General features: G+C 44.0%; 1 protein-coding gene across 32 annotated transcripts in view; it reads left to right on the top strand.

The window, feature by feature from the left end:
• The window catches only part of LOC110531211 (ankyrin repeat and SAM domain-containing protein 1A), a 108,980-nt gene extending 83,687 nt beyond the window's left edge, over positions 1-25,293 (top strand). For 16 of the 32 annotated variants that reach the window (XM_090184823.1, XM_090184819.1, XM_090184822.1 and 13 more), the window contains 9 exons: positions 281-396; positions 14,417-14,515; positions 14,644-14,790; positions 14,877-15,293; positions 15,399-15,470; positions 15,581-15,667; positions 16,070-16,207; positions 19,310-19,492; positions 21,007-21,276. In XM_090184823.1, coding sequence (XP_090040949.1) covers positions 281-396; positions 14,417-14,515; positions 14,644-14,790; positions 14,877-15,293; positions 15,399-15,470; positions 15,581-15,667; positions 16,070-16,207; positions 19,310-19,492; positions 21,007-21,129 — 1,382 coding nt within the window. In that variant the 3' untranslated portion in view covers positions 21,130-21,276. Of the gene's footprint in view, positions 1-280; positions 397-14,416; positions 14,516-14,643; positions 14,791-14,876; positions 15,294-15,398; positions 15,471-15,580; positions 15,668-16,069; positions 16,208-19,309; positions 19,493-20,276; positions 20,385-21,006; positions 21,424-21,980 lie in introns of those variants that run through there. The other 16 variants (XM_090184827.1, XM_090184821.1, XM_090184826.1 and 13 more) reach the window with 4 other exon arrangements.
• Positions 25,294-26,446: the final 1,153 nt, after the last annotated feature.

Here is a 26,446-nt window from a genome sequence, read left to right as displayed (position 1 = left end):
CTGTTAACTAGGAGAGGGGACCAGAAGCCCCTCGCCCCCTGAGACCCAGTGGTCTTTAACTCGATCCCAGGTGAAAGTGGTTTGGCCCCCGCTGTTGTGCGGGAGCCACTGCCTGCCCACTGTGGTGCCACCGTCACGCTGTCTCCCCTGCCCTCGTGGTGCTGGTGCGCTCGGTTCTGCTGGCCCAGGATGATGTGGCAGTGCCATGTGTCGTCGTCGGAGTGCCGCTGCTACCGGCTCAAAGGCTTCTCCCTGCTCAAGCGCTTCCCTCTGTCTGCAGGTGGGGCGGCTGGGCGGCTGCTGGATCAGCCCGTGGGAGACTGGCTGGAACACGTGGGGCTACCGCAGTACGAGAGCAAGCTGCTGCTCAACGGCTTCGACGACTTGCACTACATGGTGAGTCAATCTCACACACACACACCCCTCCTTCCTCTCTCGCTGTCTCTCTCGCTCTCTCCTTATCCTCTTAAATTGTACCTACCTCACTCCTTTGTGGGCTAATCTGGGGCTGTCTCACCCCCGTCTTCCTATCTCACTGCCTCTTTCTCTCATCTTCTGGAACTCTGTCTATTCTTTTGTTCTGCCTGCCTACCTCCTTTCAAAGAGTCAAACCTCAGAGAGTCAGTCTCCTCTTCTTCCTTCAGTTGGTATTAATCAAGTATCGATGCAGCCATCCATTAGCCTTAGCAGATCCCATTAGCTTTCCCTGTAAATTCCAATTTACTGAAACCCCCCCTGAGATCCCTGCCTCCCTCTTTCATTCAATCACATGTTCCTGATTCTCCTCTGTGCAATAAGACCCAGGTCCTCAAGGGGTCCTGTCCTTCCTTGTGTGATGTCTTTGTCAGAGATCTCATTCACGCCAGGAACTTTTTGAAGAATTGCCGTTTCACACAGGTTAAAGCCTATGTTGCGTAATTGATTGCGTCATTGTGTTTCATGATTTAAGCTTCATCTTGAAAATAATTGAAAAGGGTGTTTATGTATGTAATGTCACCAAATATTCCACGCAATTTTCTTCATTGGATAATTTAACACAGTTAATCAAATTCCCTGCTCAGATTACATGTGCTGTACAGTGTTGAGGCATGCATCATCTCATTGGAAAGGTCACCTTTTAGCATTGCCCTTCTGACAGGACTGAAGCAGTTGGTTGGTTTGATGCTTGGAGGTTGATTTATTGGGTCCCCTCCTCTCAGTGGCTGTCTGATTAGATGATGTTCTCGTGGTTGGTGACATTGACATCGAATCCCCTTAGTGTGATGTTCCTGTTTACTAAATTACTCTGTAAACGAAATTAACGAAAGCATTTAAAGATGAAAATACCAGTGGAACCCCCTAGGCTCCCTCTCTCTCTCTCACACACACTATTTCTAACACACACACACACTGACAGTCAGTCACAACTGCTGTGAATAAATGACTGTTAAATATTTCCAAGGACAGTGCCGTGATTAATAAAGAGCCGCAGCCAAGAGCACACCACAGCAGTGCAGATGGAGCAGTTAGGGTTTCAAAGGTATATTACTGGAAACTTTACCAGTAAACTACCAGAGGGTGTATTACTGGAAACTTTACCAGTAAACTACCAGCGGGTGTATTACTGGAAACATTACCAGTAAACTACCAGAGGGTATATTACTGGAAACATTACCAGTAAAACTACCAGAGGGTGTATTACTGGAAACTTTACCAGTAAACTACCAGAGGGTGTATTACTGGAAACATAACCAGTAAACTACCAGAGGGTGTATTACTGGAAACATTACCAGTAAACTACCAGAGGGTGTATTACTGGAAACATTACCAATAAACTACCAGAGGGTGTATTACTGGAAACATTACCAGTAAACTACCAGAGGGTATATTACTGGAAACATTACCAGTAAAACTACCAGAGGGTGTATTACTGGAAACTTTACCAGTAAACTACCAGAGGGTGTATTACTGGAAACTTTACCAGTAAACTACCATAGGGTGTATTACTGGAAGCATTACCAGTAAACTACCAGAGGGTGTATTACTGGAAACATTACCAGTAAACTACCAGAGGGTGTATTACTGGAAACTTTACCAGTAAACTACCAGAGGGTGTATTACTGGAAACATTACCAGTAAACTACCAGAGGGTGTATTACTGGAAACATTACCAGTAAACTACCAGAGGGTATATTACTGGAAACTTTGCCAGTAAACTACCAGCGGGTGTATTACTGGAAACTTTACCAGTAAACTACCAGCGGGTGTATTACTGGAAACATTACCAGTAAACTACCAGGATCTTGATATCTTTCAAGGATTTTATGTAATCTTTCACAAGACATCAAGTGGCCCTTTTGGGTACTTGAGATTATCACAGGTGTCTGTAATTATCTCTAGCCCACTGTGTGGCCTTATCACAAGTAAAATATTTGAAATAATTAAATAACATGATTTTAAGGATACCATATATTGACAAAGCGGTAAGACGTTATCCTAAATATAAACCATCAAATCAGTGAATACCATTATTTTTTATACACACTTTATTTATTTCACTATGTCAATATGTATTTGTTGTCAATGTTTTGGCATCCAACTGGGGGTAGTTGCGAAATAAGTCAATAGTTGGAAGAGTTGCAGAGTTAATAGAAAATATTTTTTCATTAATTAGGCTATATTCTAATGAACCATATGGTTTATCTACTAGAAATTCATGGACAATATGGACACATATAAACAATGAATACTATATATGAATATATCTTTTTTTTTTAAAGTTATTCAAGTATACTTTACCAAAGTTATGATAGATTGCCATAGATTTTCTGTTAATTACCAAAATTACAGAACATTTCTGTAACTTTGGTAAATTATCGGTAGCTTTGCAACCCGAGTCAGGGTTGAGCGAGGGGGACAAGGAAAGGCTTAACACTCAAGAGGTATCTAGGCTCTGTGCCAAACGGAAAGCTGCACAGTACACACAAACCTATTCAGCCTGTTCACAAGTCCAACACAACCTGTGTTATCACGCAGCTGTCAGCAGTTATGTGTTTGATGCCATTATTACTGTTGAGAGCCCCATTGTGCCTAACTCTCACCTTACAGCTGCTCAGCCAACACTTCCACAGTCTCACATTCTTTGACTGCCTGAGTACCAGCTGCTGCCTCACCATAATTGAACTGTATGTCAGTAACTGGTGGGTTGGTGTTGTTGTGGTGTTGCCAGGCTGACAAGGGTTATCCAGCCCCTGGTGTGCTGTGTTGTTGTTTTCCAGCCATGATGGTTTTTAGCAGCTTCAGTAATGATTGATGGAGGAGAGGATGGAGGTCCCTGCTGGCCAGGCAGAAGAGTAGGCCGTTGGGCCGGGAGCTGTAAATTAAAGAGCCATGTTGTGTCAGAATGAAGATGTCCCTCCTCACCTAGGCTTAACTCTCTATCCTACACACACACACACACACACACCTTCCCTGAAACATTCACCTCTCAAGAGAGTTAGTGTCTCTGTTCTTCTGTCTGTGTGGGCTTGTGAGAGAATATTTAGAGGCTACTTCCCCCCTTAAAATATCTACAGTGACAGTCACAGGTGCTGAATGTGTCCTTCCCCACAAATGATGCATAATTTGAACACTCAGAGCGTTGGTAAAGGGATGCAGTAGCAGCACTTTCTGTTTCCCCAGGTCTTTCCTCTCTTCTCCAGACAGTGAAGGTCAATGGGAAATGTTGATTGTTTGCTATGGTTACAGTCAATTCCGTTAGCGGGCGGTCATCAATTGTAGCCTACCGAGTGGGTCTCTGAGAACAGAGAGAACAGACTGCCTTCCCTTGTTCTCTCTCCTTTTATTCCCTGGTTGTTTGTATCCTCCCTCAGTGGTTTAGATGTGCCCTTGTACAACAGACACTAACTAGACTTTGTGTTTAATTAACGCCAATCTGATGTATTATCCAGCTCTGCGGTGTACTTTGGATAAAAGTCAGCCTCGGCTTCAACACAACCTTGGAGACAGCAGCCTGACCAGGAGCAGCTTGGCCTGGGTTTATGGTCCTGACCTGCCCCTGGCCTTGTCTATACTGCCACTTTGGTTTAATGGCTGAATGGACCAGCTGTGTCAGAGTGGATACGCTACATGAAAATGCACCTGCTATGATTATCTTTAATGAACTACTACATCATGAGAGCATACTCTGCATATGCCAGTGAATTGCAGATCATTCTCCAGTGGGATTTTAAAGGGCTGAGTTGTTTACATTTTCTCTCACCTCCTGATTGGTTTATTTCTCTGGGTTTCTGCATGGCTCTGATCTTCCCCTCCCTTCATTCTCTCCCTCCTCCTTCCCTCAATCCTCTCCAAAGGATGGCACTGCCAATTTCCTACCTTTTTTATTAGGCTCAGATACCACCTGCTTTGCCCAATTCTGTAGGAGGGATTTTGATAAAAGCAGTAACTTTTTTTGTAGCATTTCTTCTTGTCAGATATTTCAGTAAATGGTGACCTTTTAAGAGTTCTCAATTTGTGCCTGGAAATAACTTTCCTCATGTTACTTTTCCAACCCCCCCCCCCCCCCCCCCCCTGTCTGTACAGTCTTTCAAATGTGTGTGGACTGGTTTGTAATCTGTCAAGCATTTCCAGCTTGAGACACATAGAAGCAAATGTAATATTTTGGGCCAAGGATGTGGCAGCACTGGGCCTACAACAAGTGCCATGGATGCTAAGCACCAGTGACTCTACATCCCTCCCTATGCACTATGAATATCTGATGTGCACAAATCATCAGGGAGGCATGGAGAGAGTGTGTGTATGCCCAAGCTTTTCTTCGTGTCTCTGTATCGGTTAAACCTTGTGTGTATATTTATCTGCTCGTGCCAACAGTACTGGGCCTATATCTGTTGCCAAATTTGGAAGGAAGATGATGGTCCTTGCCAAAACTAATTAAAACTGTACTTACCAGACAGATGAACCCCTTTATACTAATCTCCTGGTCCATTACCAGTAGGTTTTGAAAGCTGCATAAGCTCCTCATATACCCTTCTCATTAATAAACCTTCACAGCACTGAGTCACTCTGCCACATGTCTGTCAATGGGGTACAAAAACAGACTCCACACACATTTTTTTGTGTGTGTGTGTGTGATTAAGACCTCTATTCCAGCTATCTGACAACTCACAGCTTTTAGGTTCAGCTGCTCAAAGAGTCTGCTGTCAGAAAATAATTCAAATACATTTTAATCAGTCCCCCCCCCCCCCCCCATCTTCAATTCCTATTGACTGCACAAAAATGCATGTGAAATTAAATGATGGCTATCTGAGAACAACCCATCTGAAGATTTTACCCCTGGTTTTGGGGGAGTCAGTGTTGTGTCTTAATGTGTGTTGTACAGAGCGGCCTTGAAGTTTCCTAATTAAACTCAATTTATTCCAGCAGTCTGAGTACTGTGATGTCTCCTTGGCCCTCAAGCTGCTCCCAGCACCAGATCAATACGATAACAGTGATTGTGTGGTCGGATACGAGTGAAGGAAAGCCCTTTAAAAAAATTACGAGATGCGTTTCTATATCAGATCATGACTCCGTATTCCTGCTTCCTCAAACAGCAAGAACCCGTGACTCGCTTCTGTTGAGAAATGATCATCAGAATCAGATTATGCTTTGCTAGCGCTGATTGGAATATGTTCCGAGACTCTGCCGATAACATCAACAAGCTAACCACCTCCGTCACTGGCATCATAAGGAAATGCATTTGCAACGTTTTCCCTGCATTGAATGTTCGCTGCTTTCCCAATCAAAAACTCTGGATTAAAACAGATTGGCGCTAAACTAAAGGACAGGGCTACCCCACATGGGGCCATCGCAGACCACCCTGAGGCTACGGCTGGGGACCGGAACAAGTACAAGAAGTCCCACTATGACCTCCGCAGAGTCATCAAATGAGCAAAATATAGGAATAAATTGGAATCCTATTACACAGGCTCTGACGCCCAACGCATGTGGCTGGGTCTACTGTCCATTAAGGATTACAACGGAAGACCCAGTCGTGATCTACCAAACGAACTCAACACATTTGATGCACGCTTCGACAATTAGAGCACAATACCGTGCGTGAGGGCCACCACCAATCCAGGTGATCTCGCTCTCTTAGGCCGACTTGAGTAAGGTCTTTCATCAGGTCAACACTCGCAAGGCCGCGGGGCTGGATGGTATTCCAGGGCACATTCTCAGAGCATGCGCAGATCAGCTGGCAGGCATATTCAGTCATTTTCAACTGCGTGGCTACGCACAACTCCAACACTATAATCAAGTTTGCTGATGACATGACGGTGGTAGGCCTGATCATCGGCGATGATGAGACAGCCTACAGGGAGGAGGTCCATGACCTGGCAGTGTGGTGCCAGGACAATAACCTCTCCCTCAACATCAGTAAGACCACGGAGCTGATCGTGGAGAAGGCAAGACAGCACCTCTTCCCCCTCAGGAGGTTGAAAAAGTTTGGCACAAGCTCTCAAATTTTCCAAAGGTTCTACAGCTGCGCCATTGAGAGCATCTTGACTGGCTGCATCACTGCTTGGTATGGCAACAGCACCGCCCTCAATCGCATGGAGCTACAAAGGGTGGTGCGGACAGCCCAGTACATCACTGGGGCCAAGCTCCCTGCCGTCCAGGACCTCAATATCAGGCGGTGTGAAAGGAAGGCCCAGAAAATTGTTAAAGCCACCCAAGCCATAGACTGTTCTCTCTGCTGCCACACGGAAAGCGGTACCGGTGCATCAAGTCTGACACCAACGGGCTCCTTAACAGTTTCTATCCCCAAGCCATAAGACTGCTAAATAGCTAACAAAATGTCTACACAGACTATCTGAGTTGACCCTTGTATTTATTTTGATCTTTGCACGGCCTCTAGGCACACTCACAGGACTCTGCACACTGACACTCCAACACACACATAACACACATACACATTTATACTGACTCTACGCACACACACTCACGTACAATCTTCATTTATCTGCTGCTACTCTGTTTATCTTATATCCTGTTGCGTAGTCACCTTACCCCGATACATATCTACCTCTATCACTCCAGGATCCCTGCACATTGTAAATATGGTATTGGAACTGACCCTGTATACAGCTTCTTACTTTCTCATGTTCCTTTTATTTTTATTTCTCTTGTGTTTCTACCTTGGTATTTTTTTAGTGCTACATTGATATTGATTACTGCATTGTTGGGTTTGGAGCTGGCAAGAAAGGCATTTATTTCACTGTACTTGTGCACATGGCATTAAAACTTGAAACTTGAATCTATATTGACCCAGAGAGAGAACGAGTGGAAGAAGCAAGCAAGCATCCATCTGTACTCTGCATGCTGTCAACTGGACTGGTAATGCCTGTCTCAAGAAACGAACACCTCTTCCTTGTACATAAATGACTACTCTAACGTCAAAAGCATCCTACTAGTGGCAGGCGGTACTGTGATAGAAACGAGACTGAGTTAGCATTCTCTTATCTTCGTTGAGGCTCCCGCTCTGTTGGTGAGACTTCACAGCAGTAGAGTGTGTGTTCATCAAGGCAGCCAGGGAAAATGTATTTCCTTGAAGTCTCTGAGATCAGCAGAGAATTTGCATGCAGGCGCACTGTACCGGTAATGATTGCCCAGGGAAGAGGCTCCGACTCCTGCTCGGCTTGTAATCAAACATCACAATGATGCCAATGAGCAATATCAGAGGAGAGGAGCAGCCTGTCCTTCCTCTGTTAATACGCCAGCCTGTGTGATCCTCACAGTCCAGTCTCTCTCTTCTGTTTGGTTTGGCACAAAGTAGTCACGTAATGAACACACCACAGCCTCTAATGGGAATAATATTTCCATGACCTATTCTTCGGAGGCGGGATATAGTGAGAATAAATGACAGAGAGAGGACAGACTAACTGCCACACCCGGTAAACTCTGGGATAGCGGAGGAAGGGCCTAATTGATTTTTACATTGTTGTGTGCATTGAGCTATTTAAAAAGGATTAGCATTAAGTTGGAAGGGAATTTCTTGATTGAGGTCCATTTGTCAAAACATTTTCACAATCTACACACACAACCCCTCGAGCCCACCACTCACTCTTTTCTTCGGTTGGCAGAACATAGCCTGACTAATGGATCATATACCCACCTAACTGCCTCGGTCCCCCAGGCTCATGGCACAAGACTGTCTGGAGCAGTCGTATTCCAGACGGAGCATGTCCCCTTCAGTCCGTGGTGCTGTAGTCAGCTCTATGTAATGTATTCTCACTATATTCTGCAACGCCTGCTCTGGAAGAGGTCTGATTCTCCCAGAGTTCCCAGTCGTCGGAGTCTGATTTAAGACTGTTTATCACACGTTCTCTTGCAGTTTGTGGCCTTGGTGGGTTGACCGATGAACGCTTATGCAGCAGGGATAGGTTGGGGTGAATGTTGCATTTTGTCTCATATCAGGCAGTTGGAGAATTTCCTCCGCTCAATTGCCTTTCATCAGAAATGAGATAATCCATTTAAAGTTTATTTTGACATTGAGGCAAGGGCCCTTCTCTAGTCTCTGTGGTAACTGGTGTAGATGTGGGGGGGTTCTCAGAAGGTGTTTAGTATGAGTGTCAGGATCAGAGAGATGCAGACAGCCAGAGATGAGGGATCTATGTGTGTCTGTGTTGGTCCTGGAAATCACTCTGTCGACATGGACGGCAGCCTCTGACACTAACACTGCAAACACACTAAATCTTCCAAACATAGTCTGCAATAGAAAACAACCTTATGAATGTATTATGAATGCTATTACACTGTTGAATAACTCCCCTTTACGTCTTGGTTCCTCATATGATGGCCTGATTTGAAAATAAACTGATTTGTATAATTTACCATTGCCTTGCACCATGTTGCCTCGTACCTCTCACTGACTCCCCAGCCCAGCAGTAGAAATGTATCAGTATGTGTTCCATAGTGGTCTTTTGTTATACCTGTTGCGTAACGTAATTGAATCCTGGTGCTGACGGATAGATGGGGCTGACGTGAATGGTAGCTACTCCTCCTTTTAGTATTTCATACACAGAAAGAGCCATTGATCGGCTATAGTCTCATCTGCACCAGCAGCAGTAGTACCGTCTGTGCTCCAGACTCTAAACACGCCAAGGAAATGTGGGCAGCTGTACTCTGGCTTCATTCCCCTCATCATTGTATTGTTCAGTCATCAGCTGGGGAGATGACTGAAGTGATCAGATAAGGTGTGAGTGTAGATGTCCCCAGAGCTGTCATTCCACTATGAGTTATTAGAGGAATAAAGGAGTCACAATGAGCCGTTGTCTAAACGTTTTACTGTATTTCCTCTTCTCATCTCTCTCTCTCTGTATCTCTTTCTCTGTATCTCTCTCTCTGTATCTCTTTCTCTGTATCTCTCTCACTGTATCTCTCTCTTTCTCTCTCTCTCTTTCTCTCTCTCTATCTCTCTGTATCTCTCTGTATCTCTCGCTCTTTCTCTGTATCTCTCTCTCTGTATCTCTTTCTCTGTATCTCTCTCTCTGTATCTCTTTCTCTGTATCTCTCTCTCTGTATCTCTCTCTCTCTGTATCTCTTTCTCTGTATCTCTCTCTCTGTATCTCTTTCTCTGTATCTCTCTCTCTGTATCTCTCTCTCTGTATCTCTTTCTCTGTATCTCTCTCTCTGTATCTCTTTCTCTGTATCTCTTTCTCTGTATCTCTCTCTCTGTATCTCTCTCTCTTTCTCTCTCTCTATCTCTCTGTATCTCTATCTCTCTGTATCTCTCTCTCTCTGTATCTCTCTCTCTCTGTATCTCTCTCTCTCTGTATCTCTTTCTCTGTATCTCTCTCTCTGTATCTTTTTCTCTGTATCTCTCTCTCTGTATCTCTCTCTCTTTCTCTCTCTGTATCTTTCTCTGTATCTCTCTCTCTGTATCTCTCTCTGTATCTCTCTCTCTCTGTATCTCTCTCTCTTTCTCTCTCTCTCTTTCTCACTCTCTTTCTCTGTCTCTCTGTATCTCTCTCTCTGTATCTTTCTCTGTATCTCTCTCTCTCTGTATCTTTATCTCTCTTTCTGTATCTCTCTGTATCTCTGTATCTCTCTCTCTGTATCTCACGCTCTCTCTCTCTCTCTGTGTATCTCTCACACTCTGTGAGTCTCTCTCTCTCTCTCTCTCTCTCTCTGTGTATCTCTCTCTGAATTGCTCTCTCTATGTACCTCGCTCTGTATCTCTGTATCTCAATTCAATTCAAGGGGCTTTACTGGCATGGGAAACATGTGTTTACATTGCCAAAGCAAGTGAAGTAGATATACAAAAGTGATATTAACAATAAACAATAAACACAAGTTCCAAAAGAATAAAGACATTACGAATGTCATTATGTGTATATATACAGTGTCGTAACGATGGGAAAATAAATAAGCATAAATATGGGTTGTATTTACAATGGTGTTTGTTCTTCACTGGTTGACCTTTTCTTGTGGCAACAGGTCATAAATATTGCTGCTGTGATGGCACACTGTGGAATTTCACCCAGTAGATATGGGAGTTTATCAAAATCGGGTTTGTTTTCAGATTTTTTGTGGCTCTGTGTAATCTAATATGGTCATACATTGGGTAGGAGGTTAGGAAGTGCAGCTTAGTTTCCACCTCATTTTGTGGGCAGTGAGCACATAGCCTGTCTTCTCTTGAGAGCCATGTCTGCCTACGGCGGCCTTTCTCAATAGCAAGGCTATGCTCACTAAGTCTGTACATAGTCAAAGCTTTCCTTAAGTTTGGGTCAGTCACAGTGGGCAGGTATTCTGCCACTGTCTACTCTCTGTTTAGGGCCCAATAGTATTCTAGTTTGCTCTGTTTTTTTGTTAATTATTTCCAATGTGTTAAGTAATTTTATTTTTGTTTTCTCATGATTTGGTTGGGTTTAATTGTGTTGCTGTACTGGGGCTCTGGGGTCTGTTTGTGTTTGTGAACAGAGCCCCAGGACCAGCTTGCTTAGGGGACTCTTTTCCAGGTTCATCTCTCTGTAGGTGATGGCTTTGTTATGGAAGGTTTGGGAATCGCTTCCTTTTAAGTGGTTGTAGAATTTAACGCCTCTTTTCTGGATTTTGATAATTAGCGGGTATCGGCCTAATTCTGCTCTGCATGCATTATTTGGTGTTCTACGTTGTACACAGAGGATATTTTTGCAGAATTCTGCATGCAGTTTCTCAATTTGGTGTTTGTCCCATTTTGTGAGTTCTTGGTTGGTGAGCGGACCCCAGACATCACAACCATAAAGGGCAATGTGATCTATAACTGATTCAAGTATTTTTATCCAGATCCTAATTGATATGTCAAATTTTATGTTCTATTTGATGGCATAGAATGCTCTTCTTGCCTTGTCTCTCAGATCGTTCACAGCTTTGTGGAAGTTACCTGTGGCGCTGATGTTTAGGCCAAGGTATGTATAGTTTTTTGTGTGCTCTAGGGCAACAGTGTCTAGATGGAATTTGTATTTGTGGTCCTGGCGACTGGACCTTTTTTTGGAACACCATTATTTTGGTCTTACTGAGATTTACTGTCAGGGCCCAGGTCTGACAGAATCTGTGCAGAAGATCTAGGTGCTGCTGTAGGCCCTCCTTGGTTGGTGACAGAAGCACCAGATCATCAGCAAACGGTAGACATTTCACTTGAGATTCTGGTAGGGTGAGGCCGGGTTCTGCAGACTTTTCTAGTGCCCTCACTAATTCGTTGATATATATGTTGAAGAGGGTGGGGGTAAAGCTGCATCCCTGTCTCACCCCATGGCCCTGTGGGAAGAAATGTGTGTTTTTTGCCTATTTTAACCACACACCACTTTCCATCAATTGTATAGCAGACCCTCAAGCCAAATTGAGTCAAAGGCTTTTTTTAAATCAACAAAGCATGCGAAGGCTTTGCCTTTGTTTTGGTTTGTTTGTTTGTTTGTCAATTAGGGTGTGCAGGGTGAATACGTGATCTGTCGTACAATAATTTGTTTAAAAGCCAATTTGCCATTTGCTCAGTACATTGTTTTCACTGAGGAAATGTACGAGTCTGCTGTTAATGATAATGCATAGGATTTTCCCAAGGTTGCTGTTGATGCATGTCCCACAGTAGTTATTGGGGTCAAATTTGTCTCCACTTTTGTGGATTGAGGTGATCAGTCCTTGGTTCCAAAGAGCTAAGGATGATGTTAAAGAGTTTTAATATAGCCAATTGGAATTTGTTGTCTGTATATTTAATCATTTCATTGAGGATACCATCAATACCACAGGCCTTTTTGGGTTGGAGGGTTTTTATTTTGGCATGTTGCTCATTCAAGGTAATTGGAGAATCCAGTGGGTTCTGGTAGTTTTTAATAGTTGATTCTAAGATTTGTATTTGATCATGTGTATGTTTTTATTGTTTGTTCTTTGTTATAGAGCCAAAAAGATTGGAGAAGTGGTTTACCCATACATCTCCATTTTGGATAGATAATTCTTCGTATTGTTGTTTGTTTAGTGTTTTCCAATTTTCCCAGAAGTGGTTAGTCTATGGATTCTTCAATTACATTGAGCTGGTTTCTGACGTGCTGCTCCTTCTTTTTTCATAGTGTATTTCTGTATTGTTTTAGTGATTCAGCATAGTGAAGGCATAGACTCAGGTTTTCCGGGTCTCTATGTTTTTGTTGGAGAAACCTGTCCAATTTCTTTCTTAGATTTTTGCATTCTTCATCAAACCATTTGTCATTGTTGTTCATTTTCTTCGGTTATCTATTTGAGATTTTTAGATTTGATAGGGAAGCTGAGAGGTCAAATATACTGTTAAGATTTTATACTGTCAAGTTTACACCTTCACTATTACAGTAGAACATTTGTCCAGGAAGTTGTCTAAGGGATTGAATTTGTTGTTGCTTAATTGTTTTTTGGTAAGTTTCCAAACTACATTGCTTCGATCTATAGTATTTCTTAATATTACTCCATTCCTTTGGCTTTGATGCCTCATGATTCAAGTTGACTGTGATTTTGCTGTGGCCCACTGACACTCCTATCTCTCTCGCTCTCTCTGTATCTCTCTCGCTCTCTCTATCTCTCTCGCTCTATCTCTCTCGCGCTCTCTCACTCTCTCTCTGTGAATCTCTCTCTCTGAATACCTCTCTGTTTACCTCTCTCTACCCTCTTCCCATAAACACATATATAATCCTAACAGTGGAAAATACCTGAGTCATGATCTTCATCCCTGCACATGCTCAGGTTAATACAGTAGAGCCAAAAGAAAGTGTGCACACACACATACACACAAAATCCCCTCCCTGCCATGGCTGAGCCACAGTCCCCATGACTCATTTCACCCCTGTATATATGTGTAACACACACACTGATGCCCCCTCCCTCCCACTCCCTTTGCCCCTGCAGCAACGCAGCTTGTCAGCTCCTGACCCTCCATCCCACTGACAGGGCTCATGCACAACACTGTTGCAGGGTCCATAGAGCTTTACACACTTTTCTACTAAGTGTGTGCCAGCAGCAACTTCCAAGTCAGTCATTTGAGTAATGGCTAGTAATTCCTCTTTCATTTGACCACGTCAGGCCAATGGAAGGACCCATCGAGTGACCCTGATGAATGACACTCGGTGGAGGGAGGCTAACCTTCGTGGTCAAAGTCATTTAGTGCTGCCTGCGGTTGTCGACTCAGTAGGACTCTCAGTAGGCTCTTCCCACCTTGTTCCTCCCTGTCCCCCTCCTGAAGTTCCCTGAGGATTAGCCACCCATTGTTCCTGCCGGCTGTCTCAGCCTTGGAGATGGTATTGTGTGGAACTGTAGATGTTTTTGTTTTTTACCTTTTTTATTTAAAGTCGGTTAAGAACAATTTCTTATTCACAATGACACCTAGGAACAGTGGGTTGACTGCCTTATTCAGGGGCAGAACGACAGATTTTTTTTTTACCTTGTCAGTTCGGGGATTCGAACTAGAAACCTTTTGGTTACTGGCCCAATGCTCTGACCACTAGGCTACCTGCATGAGCAAGGTTTGACCCTTGCTCATGCTCCCTGGTGCTTGTCCCCCTCCCTCCCCTTTCCTCTCTCATCCACTTAAATTACATTTACTAGAGGGATGTATTGACGTTTATTTCAGTGCTGTAGTCAGCTGTATGTTCTCTCTATGGGAGAAGGAAGAAGTGCTTGACACTCCAAAGAAATGGACCCCTTATTTTTGCAATGGCAGCATTGGGGAGGCAGCTCACTAACCAACCACGTGGGTGTGTCTTTGTCTGGGTCTGGTTAACCTTTTAACACTAAGATGCTGTGTTAGATTTCTATTGACAATATGAGAAAACCCTCTCCATTGAATTATTGTGTTATCAAATTCCCTGTCCAGTTTACACAGCTAAGCCTGTTACGGCAACATTGAAGTCATGTTAGTATGGTCACTGTGATGTCATTTTAACCCAATCGGTCCTCTCTGTTACAGGGCAGTAATGTGATGGAGGAACAGGACCTGAGGGAGATAGGCATCACTGACCCAGGACATCGAAGGAAGATCCTGCATGCAGCTCGATCCCTGCCAAAAGTGAGTCTCTCCAAACTCCTGACTTTAATGAGTTCCCCTATGGCCCCATGCAGTAGCTCTAGCGAGTGTCATCAGCCCTGACTATGTAGGGAGTGGAGTGATCAGTGTGTGACTGTCTCCCCCTGCAGGTGAAGGCCCTGGGCTGTGACGGAAGCATCTCTCTCTCCTCCTGGCTGGACCTCCTGGGCCTGCAGGAGTACCTCCACAACTTCCTGTCCAGCGGATATCGCAGCCTCGACTGTGTCAAGAACCTGTGGGAGCTGGAGATTGTCAACGTGAGTGTGTCTCTCTGAAATTTACTTTGAGAGAGCACATTTTGAAATAGTTTGTTCAGTGGTTAGGACTGTTTTGTATCTTCCAGGTACTGAAAATCACCTTGCTGGGACACAGAAAACGCATCATCGCATCGCTGGCAGAACGGCCCTATGAGGAACCTCCTGTCAAGCCCCCCCGCCTGTCCCAGATCAGGTGTCAGGACCTGGTATCCCAGACCTCCTCTCCCATCAGTCACATGGACTCCTACGCGGGTCGTTCCATGGACCCCCTCCTGCCGTTGGGGGAGCCTGGGAGGAGGAAGGGGCCTGACCCAGCTTACGATGTGGACCCCCACCGGCCCCGCAGTGGAAGACACCGCTCACATGAGAGGTATGAGGAGCGGCATCGGGAGCCCCGTCTGACCCTGCGACCCCCCAGCCTGGCAGCACCTTACACCCCTGTACAGAACTGGCACCACCAGCCTGAGAAGCTCATTTTTGAGTCCTGTGACTATGAAGCCAATGTAAGTGACACCTTTTCCTGCAGTAACTCACTAATGTCTTTCTTTAATATATATGGTTTCTCACTCTGTATTACTATGTTAATGTTTCTCACACTCAAAATCCAGTACCTGGGATCTATGCTCATCAAGGAGCTACGTGGGACAGAGTCCACCCAGGACGCCTGTGCCAAAATGAGGGTAGGTCACGCCTTTAACTACTACTCTAGTCTCCTCATGTTTAGAGAGACATCATTCTCTATCTCTGCTGAAAGGACCCAGACTAATCCCCCCCCCCCCCCCCCTCCCAGAGGTCGACAGAGCAGATGAGGAAGGTCCCCACCATCGTCCTCTCCATCACATACAAAGGGGTGAAGTTCATTGACGCAGCCAATAAGGTTGGTTGGCTGGGTGCCCCTTTTTCACCTTGGACCTGATCCATACGGTGATATCTGAAAACTAGATAGACACACACACACCTGTCCCAGCCAGGCAGACTTGACACCAGGGGAGGAGGAGGCTGCCCAGCATCACATCACACCTATCACATGGATTCTGCCCCACCCTCTCCCTCCTTCATACTAAATGTCACCCCTGTCTGTTAAGTGTATCATATACATGACAGATAGGCCTTTTTTGAGGGGTCACAGGGTAGAAACTTCTGTGTCGCCATTGCAATTAAGAACGTATTGACATGTTCTTCCATAATGGAGATGTGAATGTGATCTTTATTGATGCCTCTGTGACTATACATACAGTATACTCATTGTAGTGTCTTGTTGGACACTCCTCCAATACAGAACATCATAGCTGAGCATGAGATCCGGAACATCTCGTGTGCGGCCCAGGACCCAGAGGATCTGTGCACATTTGCCTACATCACCAAGGACCTGCAGACCAACCACCACTACTGCCATGTGTTCAGCACAGTGGACGTGGTGAGAATACATGCCTACACAATCATCCCACTCTAACCCGATCACTCCAGCGTGCAGTGACTTGACTTCATTGTATGTTTATACTATCGCATTCGTTTCAGAATATGTCCAAACTAAGACATGTATTGCCGCACCACAGCTCAGTACATATTCAAATATCTTTCAGCTGTAGATTCAGGTCCATACAGAATGGTCTGTGATGTCCTCTCCTCTGTCCTCATGTTGGTTCCTTCCCAGCCACCTTTTTTAATCCTCAGAGGAGATGTGATTCTGATTGGCAGCAACACAGCATCACTGTTCTCTTTACTCTCTAGACCAGCTTATCTACCTGTGAGGTTTCACACTTCAGCAACGCTTGCTTGCCTTTTTCCGATAGTCATGCTGCTAGGTGGCCATCACTAAACTGCCAACCTCCACCACGCCGTTCCTCCTGAGAACTGATTATTTGTCTAAACCAGGATTCCCCAATAGGCAGGCACACATGTTTTCTGAGTGAATCTTTGAGGGGGGGGGTATTTAATTTTTTTTTATGTTGGACATTATTAAGGACTGTAAAATCACCAGGAATTCAGCTCAAAGTGATTTTAATTTAGGAAATCTGTTCCCTAGTATTCCCACGCATAAATAGAGAGGCATATTTGATCATATGTAATCAAGGTTTGAAATATGTTCTGGCCCACCAACCATCTGCTCAAGAAAAAATTGTCCCGTGATGGTGATCGTATTACCGCCACACTGGCGGTCACGAGTCATGACGGCAGTCAAATTCCACATAAACGTTTAGTCACAGTAATTAGGCTTCTCCAAGCTCTGATGCTGCTGATTGTCATTAGTAGGCTACCAAACTTGCTAACTGCATGTTACTCACAGCACTCTATTGTCCCTCTAACCACTCTGACATCAATGCAAATGTATTCAAACATTTAATCAAACACTTCATGAGAGCCCATGAGCTCATGTTGCGCAACATTTCTATAGGCTATTCAATTGCATGAGAAAACAGAGTGATGGCCTCTTAAAAAGAGGAGGATCCCATCCGCTTTCTATAGGCTAGGCCTGCCTACTATATTTATTTCTCAACTTTCCTAATATTAGGCACATTTGGTTCTATTTACAACAGGAGTATAGCCCACCAGGCTGGCATGAAAATTAACCATGGGAAAAGCGTTGTCCTTTTGCTATTTAAGTGTATAGATAATATGTATTTTTTTCCCGCTGACCCTGTTTCGATACAGGTGCATGATAATTGTCCATTCTAAATCAAACCAAATTTCACACGTATATTATTTAGTATATGTAAAGACCAGATTAAATTAAGAATAGTCTGATGGGTGACCAGATTAGCCTATCACTTGTGAATGATATATTATCACTTGTGAATTATATATTATCACTTGTGAATGATGCCCAGTTTAAGGCAATAAACAGTGAATCCTGTGCAAAGAACAAAGCAGAGCTCATACCTTTTTTCAAATCATAATTAGTAGTATCATGCAGCCTTAGAATCTTTTAAAAATCAAAACATATAGCCCATTTATGTATTAGACTTTTTAAAATGTAGATGTTCCAAAGGTCTGCATCAGTGGCTTGTAGGCTGTGTGTGGAAGGAGATGCTAAATGTGTTTGTTATTTAATTGTAAATTACCGTGAGACCGGCAGTTATTTTCTTGACAATCACTGACTGACAAAATGTTATGACCGCCACAGCCCTACCCACGGCTGTGTGTAACTCTAAAGCTTTTCACATGTAATACTGTAGAGGTCATCTAAGGTCACTGACAAACTACTACAGAGGCTGGTCCAACAGAAATAACATACCCATTAAAGTCAATGGCTGTTTTTCTATGGCAGGTCCCACTTTTCTGAGAGGTCTGCTGTTGGCCCTGTGGCTTGTGTTGTACTCAATAGGGCTGTGAACTGAGTGGCCTCAGGGGTAATGCAGTAGACTGATGACTATCTGAGATGAGGTGAGGTGGGGGAGTGTAATAGCCCGGAGATGTGATCAGAGCTTTTAAACAGTATTGACCAGGCTGCTATCGGACGCCACAGGCTCATTTTTCACCAGCCCACACAATGGGACGGATCTCAGATCAGATCAAAGGAAGTAAACAAAGAGAAAGTTCCTCGGAGACACAGACTAATAATCAGCCTTCTGTTTTTCTCAAGCTGGAGTTGTTTTGTTACTTAACTTTACAAGAATATGTTGAACAGAGCCAATCAGGTGGTGTCTCACTGGACTGGGTTGAGCTTCCAATGGTGTTGTATGTGTCAGGGACAAAGAGTATCAGAGGAAGCCATTAAAATCCATCTTTCTCAAAACAAATGGAGGGCTTTTTGGGTGTACAAATAAATACACACATGGACCCCCCTCAGTGTTTTTGTCTCTGGTCCCAAGTGCATGTTCACCTTCAGCTGCACATTTCCACTATGTAGAATCTGAGTGTTTTAATGTGATTCAGCTCCAGCCTCAGTGGGTTGCAGTAGCATGTGTTTGCAGTCAGGCGACAGAGAGAGAACCGCTTGCTGTCTCGCTACACTTCCTCTCTACCTGACAGCTTTCTCTGCCATTCAATTAAGTCGGTTTACAAAGTTGTACAGGCAAATCCACTTTAGAGTAAAGTATTCGATGCCATTGTCTGACTGAGCATATCTCCTGGGTCTTTGGAGGAGACTGTCCACTGAGCTGAGATTGTGGCTTGTTGTCTCATCCACTCAATGTGTATGCTTTTAAATACTGTCCATACTTAGAACCCTGACTTGTCTTACCTAGGAATTCTAGATGCACCATATGCCTGTGTTTACTTTCATGATGACTAAGACTCCGTCTGCTGTAGAGTGATGCAGCAACATTATATTCAGGAGCACTAGTGCATGTCTGTCTGTCTGTTGACACGTAACTTAACATAGCAGGCGTAAAAGAAACACCCGAGCGGGGTCCCCACATCCGTTTTTCAGGGGAAAAGGAAGCTAGGTTGAACATACTGTATCCCTGAGAACCGGATGTTTCTGGTTTCCCCCAACCCTACTGAGGGTGGTTGATATGGGAGACGGGAGGAGGGAATAGAATACTGAGGAGGATTCTCTCTCCTCCCCCTCTGGTAGAACCTGACCTATGAGATTATCCTGACGCTGGGACAAGCTTTTGAGGTGGCCTATCAGCTGGCTCTCCAGGCCCAGAGGACCAAACAGCACCAGGTCATCCCAGCAGGACCTGGGACAGAGGTCATCGAGACCAAATCCAGCCGGCCCGTTCCTAAACCACGGGGCAGCGTAAGAAAATTAGGGGTGAGTTTGTCATACGCAAACATTTACATTTGATGAATTTAGCAGGCGCTCTTATCCAGGGCAACTTACAGGAGCAATTAGGCTTAAGTGCCTTGCTCAAGGGCACATCGGCATATTTTTCACCTAGTCGCCTCGGGATTCAAACCAGCAACCTTTCGGTAACTGGCCCCACGCTCTTAACCACTCGGCTACCTGCCGACACACGCTCACACAATTCTCTCATTGTGAATACATTGTGAAAATCTGCCAGTAGCAACACCCCATTAGCATTAAAACATTAAGCGATGGATTGCTTCTGAATGATAATGTTACAATCACACAACTGGGAACATTCATTAGATATAACAACCAGAATGTGTGTTCACACACAATCTCATCCTGCCTTTAATGGGAATGGTGTTATTTTTGCTTGGCATGAAAACCACACAAAACAGTTATGTACTGATGTTATTGTAGCGGAGCGGGGGTTGATTCACCACAGCATGGGCACATCACTCCCATCCCTCTCATCGGTACACACACCTAAAACCACACAAAACAGTTATGTACTGATGTTATTGTAGGGGAGCGGGGGTTGATTCACCACAGCATGGGCACGTCACTCCCATCCCTCTCATCGGTACACACACCTAAAACCACACAAACATCTCGTGTCCCCCATTAACCAGGGTCTTGTAAGAATCTGTCCCTACCCTCTGTCTCTGTCTCTCTCTCTGTATCGCTCTGTATCTCTCTCTCTCTTGTTGTCCATTCACTTCCTGGCTGTCCTGTCTGTCTCTCCCAGGACTCTCCTCCCCAGCTGGACACTCACTCCTGCTGTTACTGTCACACCTGCCCCACCCACCGTCCCTCCTTTCTTCCGCTGCACCATTCTGCCAGCCCTGCCGCCCAGGTGCTGCTCTTTCTCCCTCTCCTCATCCTTTCTCTCTCTGCATCCTTCTATCATCTACCCTTTCTATATAATGTTACCGCTTTGCCCCCCCCCCTAACCAATACAGTTCTCACATTTTCTCTCCTCACCTTCAATCCATCCACATGACTCATTTATCTCTCCTCTTCACACCTCATTCTCTCTGTTTTTGTCTCAACGGGGCTCCTAACCTGGGATCACATTATTATTATTTCTTTCAGAAGATGATATTTTGAAACACCATCAACTCTGTTGATTGCTGTGTTCTTTACTAGACCCCTTGGTAGTTGTAAGACCCTTAGGCGCCCCCTAGTGGTATGAACATTCCAGGTTGGTAATCACACTTTTGATCTGGTGATGATGATGTGCTATAGCTTTTCCCTCAGTGGTTCTGCTGTTTATATTTTCTTAATCACACTTACTTAGTACAATGAGTCATTTCCTCTGATGATTTCTCTGATTTCACAACGCTTTCAGGGAAAGGAAATTATGATCTCAGAATGACTAACGTAGCTCAGCACACCGATTTTTCATTTGTTGGCTCTCTCACCCTAAGTCTGACTTGTATCCTGTCTGACCCCCCCTGTGTCCCCTACCCCTACAGGTGGACCCGTTGGAGCTGGTGGGGGACTCCCAGTCCCAGGGCAGTGCCACGTGGCTGGTGGACCCCGTTCCCAAGGACTCCAAGAGGACCATCAGCACTAAGTACGAGACCACCATATTCTGAGTAGACCTGCCTCCTCACCTCTCCTCTCCTGACCTTTTACCTTGGATCTGACCTCCTAATCTACTGTACCTTTCCTCCTCTCCTTCTCCTTCTGTGTGCCTTTCAATGTGACTCTGCCTGTCTCCACTCCAGGCCTGACCCCTGCTCTCCTGTCTCCCTCCACCTCCTTTCCTCTCCCCTGCCACTGTTGGACCCTGCTGTCTGAGAAGTTCAACCCCCCCCCCCCCCCCCCCAGTTAGTCTACACATGTACCCTCTGCTCTCCTTGCCACTGTGCTGTCTTCCCACAACCACAGCCCTGACTGTGGGGACTAACTGCTACTGGATTCTCTCCTAACTGGAACACTTACCTCTAGCTTCCCTCTAATGAATTAGTCCTGCCAACTACTGGGCCCTGAATCCTTCCAACCTTCTCTATGATTGTGAAGCAATCATCAACCGTTCCCCAGGCATTTACTGTAGTTCCTCTTGCCTTTGTGACCAAGAAGCATGAGACCTTATCCTTCCACATCATTCCCTCTGTTTCGTTTTCTCATGAACCCTGTGCTTCCTCACATTCACATTGGCACTGCATTAGCCCTGCTTTCAATTTTGTAATGTATGGTGCTGTTATTTGTTGCATTTACCAATGCTAATAGGCTCAGTGGCATTATCTGACCGATCCAGTACAGTAGCTGTGAAGTGTGTAAGACAGCAAATGAAATCCACAAGTCACTGATTAAGTTTGTTCAGTGGTAGCGATCTCCATTCTACCTACAGTACCTTTTCCTTCTATATATCCCTCCTTTCTTTTTCATTCCTTTTACTCATCAATCTTGTTTTCTCCTCTGGGTGCTTTTCCTGCTCTACCAGGCGACGGCCACTGTGAGATGCTCTTGAAGAACTTTCCCTCCTTGTTTTCTGAACAATAATCTCCTGACTCCAGTGCTCAGAAAAAAATATATGATTCTCTACAGCCAAGGATCAACTACCTGGATGAACATTGTTTTCTAGAAGAATCTGTAAGAGACCGGCTCTTCCATTGTTCTAACTCTACACACATTAGTAGGAACATTGTCTGTTTCCCTGCAAGGGGATGGATGACAACCTTGTTGCACAGGACTAAACTCTAAACTCATTCCCCCTGGGATTGGTCCATTTGGGTTAACAGGGGGAAGGGCACGTACATGCGTATCCTGTTAGACTTATTTACATTCTTTGTGTCGGTTTACCGGAAACTGTCTGGAAAAACTGGCCCTCTGTGTCAGGCTGCCAAAGGAGGCTAGGGCCCAGCACTGTGATAGGAGATCTCTATTGGGAACTAATGGAGTTAACATTGATGGGGCCTTTTGTTAGGGAACAACAGTGCGCAGGATAGGACACAGAGGCTCACACAGAATATAGTGTCCTACGTAGAGGTGCTCACTGTTATAGACAGACAGCCGAGTGGGACATCTATTTGAGCATGCCTTTCTCTGTTTATGACTGAGATGACTTTGATTTAATATCTAGTGCAATCCTAATTTGGAGTGTCATGAGCACTTTTTGTGAATGCTTGGACGCTGGGGATATATTGTGTGCATCCAAGATGATATGAAGAGAAATTGAATTGACTGTTCATTTAATAGAGTAAGAACCAAAGAGATGCCGAAATGCGCGAATTCTGCTCTAGCCACCCGTAATTGACCTGGGTGATGGTCTTAGGGTAATAACTCAGCCTAGCTGGTACATCAGTCAATATAGAGCTGGTTAGTGCCAGTAACCTTAATGACGAGGAAGAGAGCTCATTAAATCTCTGTGGAGAGGTTAGATGAAGTACGTAAAAAAAATATATACCATTGTTCACAATCCAAGCATGTCTTAATGGACTGAAAGAGGAAGGCATTAGGTTGGCAAGGCACTGATTCTACATATAGACATAATAAAAGTACATTACTTACTGTTGCTGTGCTAGGTTCAGCTCATTAAGTGTTCAAATCACTGTTCACATCCATCTAAAATTCTAACTCATTGCCATATTCCAAATAGTGTTAAGACCCAATCAACCCACTGTTGAAACTTAAACCCAGCAGAATGGGGGACTTTCCTTTCCTTTTCCTTTTCAGAGCTCATGCCTTCTTGATGTTCATGTTGTCATTAATGGATGTCTGTCTGTGTTTCATCAGTCAATATTCAGAGTGCTAACATTGATCATCAGTTGATCATTATCCAGAAAAATCCATAATTTTTATATCTCCTCCGTTTAGTTTTCAGTTGGCTCCGTCATGTTTTTACATTATTTTAACCCCAGTGCTGTGTTGGTGTGTATCTCCCTTCCATGTAGCTGACTACCATGACAAGACACCCCGCCAGAGTGAGAGGTCAGGGGTGCCCAGACCAATGGTATTTTGTTGTGGGGCAGGATGCCCTTTTGGAACCAAGAGAAAGGTCAGGCCCACTTTCCATGCACCCCTCCACCCACTGGGGGTCGTGCTTGCATACACCAGGAAGGCCCTACCTGCTCTCTGCCGCCCCCGGCCCTCTCCTCATCCTCCACTTCTTCAGCTCCAGGGGTCAGCGCTGTAGCTCTGTAGCAGACAGACAGGAAGTCCGCTATTGGCTTCTTCCACCCTGTCCTGTCCTTTGACCACTGTGACTGACTGCCCCCAGGCAGTAAACCGAATCAACCAACACCCTCACTGCGTCCACTTACATATACTGAACAATATGGACTCAATATGTCAAAACTTGGTCAGTTAACTAGAGCTCACAAAGGTGGGTGTTTGTTTGGTACGTGTCCCTCTTTCATTGTGAAGCACTCAACTTCAACATCCCTCATCTGTTTTTGGTACAAATTAAACATGTTTATCCTTTACAGGCCTGTGAATGCTGTTCAGACAGACAGGGTATTCTATTTATGGGTACGAGAGGGACAAGTTCCCAGTGTTTTTTTTGCCAGACATGTTGTGACTTGTTTATCCATTCCATGAGAGGTGAAGATGGTTGCCTCCTCTAGATTGGTGCCTCAAACAACTCCTCCTCAGAGAGGCCTTCCCCATACACTTAAATGTGTCTCCACTGGGGGCTACGCTAAGCTACTCTTTACTCTGACAGTGATAGTAATCAACATAAATTATAGATTTTTGAGCAGAGAAAATTGAGATCCTACCTGACTATCTCAATGAAATGCCTATGGGAAATGAGAGACAAATTTGGGAAGAATTGGGTAAAATGATTACCATGTGAGATGCAGCAGTACACTCACAAGGCTCTCTCCTGTCCATCCATCCAAGCACCAGGTCAGCGACATCAAAGCATCTCTTCCTTATTTTCATTTCCTCATTCATAACATACAGAACTGTGATAAATAATGGAATAGTGTGCGGGAGGAATTTTGGACAGCTGTTAAACTGACACTACAGATCATATTTAAACAGGGTGAATGGCTTTTATTTGATCAAAATAATAGTAATGTATTGTCTTTTTGTACGTTTTAACTGTCCTGATGCTGGATACTATATGACCAGGCTGGTGTTGTGAGGTAGTCCTACTAATTGCATTTTATTCCCCCTCACTTTATTTCTGAATGAATTTTGAACCAGTCAAACCACAAAACCAGTAATGTAAGATTTTAGGTACAATAATGTAACAAGCATTTTCTCCCCATACGCTATCTCTCCTGGTACTCTGTGGGCAGCTAGTGATGAACCTCTGTTGGTATGTTGACTAGTTATGGTACACTCAATATGGTACACTGGCTTCAACTGGTTGATAGCACCTGCAGCCATCAACCTGGTCCCATCTTCGCGTTTGCACATTTACTAAGGATCATTGGTAGTACAATGTGACTATTCTGATGATATTGATTATGAGAACAATATTGGATTGTAAATTAATCTCTAGCAGTCTGTATTTTGATACTTGAATGATTTTGCTTTTATAGATATCTATATATATATATATATCTATATATATATATATGTATGTATGTAATTTTTTGCCACATTTGTCGTAAAGAGAAAAAGGACTGTGTCTTATAAAGTTCAACATATCATGATACCCAACGATTGAAAACAAACAGAGAAAGAACTTGGAGCGACCGCACTAAAGAAACAAAGAAAAAGATTGTAAATAATCTTGGGCTTCCAGTCTTTTTATGATTATTATTTTTCATAATTGTACAACTAATAAATGAAGAAATGATGAACCAGATTCCTGATTTCTTTTTTTCCCATGACAATCATTCAGCCATGAAGAGTTGCATAGTACTATCCTTTTACATGTGCATAGTCCCAGACAGGCAAAAGGTAATGGTGATGATACTGTAGTATGACAAGCCAACATGAACAAGTCTGGGCCAGGAAAACGGACAGGCTTGACGGTGCATCTTTTGAAGCAGCTGATATGGAGCGGTGTCAAAAGATGCACCAAAATGAATTCCTCATTGGACTAAGTTGGTAGTGTTAACTGAGGGCCGGGATAGTCGATAACAAATATATTTCATGTTTCAATAAAATGCCGGTGAGGAGGAGAGCAGAAGAAGAGCTCGACAATTGGTTGGGAATGGGACAGGTTTACATTTTTACAGATAGGGTTTGTTTAATTGCTTTATATTTTTAATTTGCATCTGTAATAGCTGAGCTGTGTCATGCTAGTCAGGTGCTTAGGAGCATAAAGCCAATACACAGGTAAAAGAGCTTGTCTGTGTAACGTTAAGATGTAAGAGGTGTAAGGACAACCTGTGACTGAGAAAAGGTGTTTTTCAAGCCACAGGTACAAGAAGTAAAATCTTTTTAAGGAGCTTCGTGACAGTCTATACCAGGGGGTCCTGGCACTACACAGCTATTTCAAATAACCAATTCATCAAGGTTTGATTATTTGGATCAGCTGTGAAGTGCTAGGGCAAAAACCAAAATGTGGGGGGGGGGGGGGGATCGAGTTTGTGAAACCCTGGCCTCTATACCTGCTGGAGAATTTTTAAATGAAGCATTAAACCTGCATGTTATTTCTCATCTCTTTCAACTGTTAATGCAGGTACGGTATTTTGATTTGTCATAAGTATATTCAGTGGTGGGAAAAGTACACAATTGTCATACTTAGTAAAGATACCTTAATAGAATATGGCACGTAAAAGTGAGTCACCCAGTAAAATACTACTTGAGTGTAAGTTTAAAAGTATCCAGTTTTAAGTATAAAGGCTGGAATGAAGGCTCCCAAAACGTTTGACCCAAGTTAAACAATTAAAGGTAATGCAACCAAATACTAATTGAGTGTATGTAATCTTCTGACCCACTGGGAATGTGATGAAAGAAATGAAAGCTGAAATAAATAATTCCCTCTACTATTATTCTGCCATTTCA

This window comes from Oncorhynchus mykiss, chromosome 9, assembly GCF_057628025.1.
Source record: "Oncorhynchus mykiss isolate SJ-2025 chromosome 9, ASM5762802v1, whole genome shotgun sequence".
In the NCBI taxonomy this organism is placed as follows: Eukaryota; Metazoa; Chordata; class Actinopteri; order Salmoniformes; family Salmonidae; genus Oncorhynchus; species Oncorhynchus mykiss.
The sequence above is the reverse complement of the archived record's forward strand: the minus strand, read 5'-3'. Positions and strand labels throughout refer to the sequence as shown.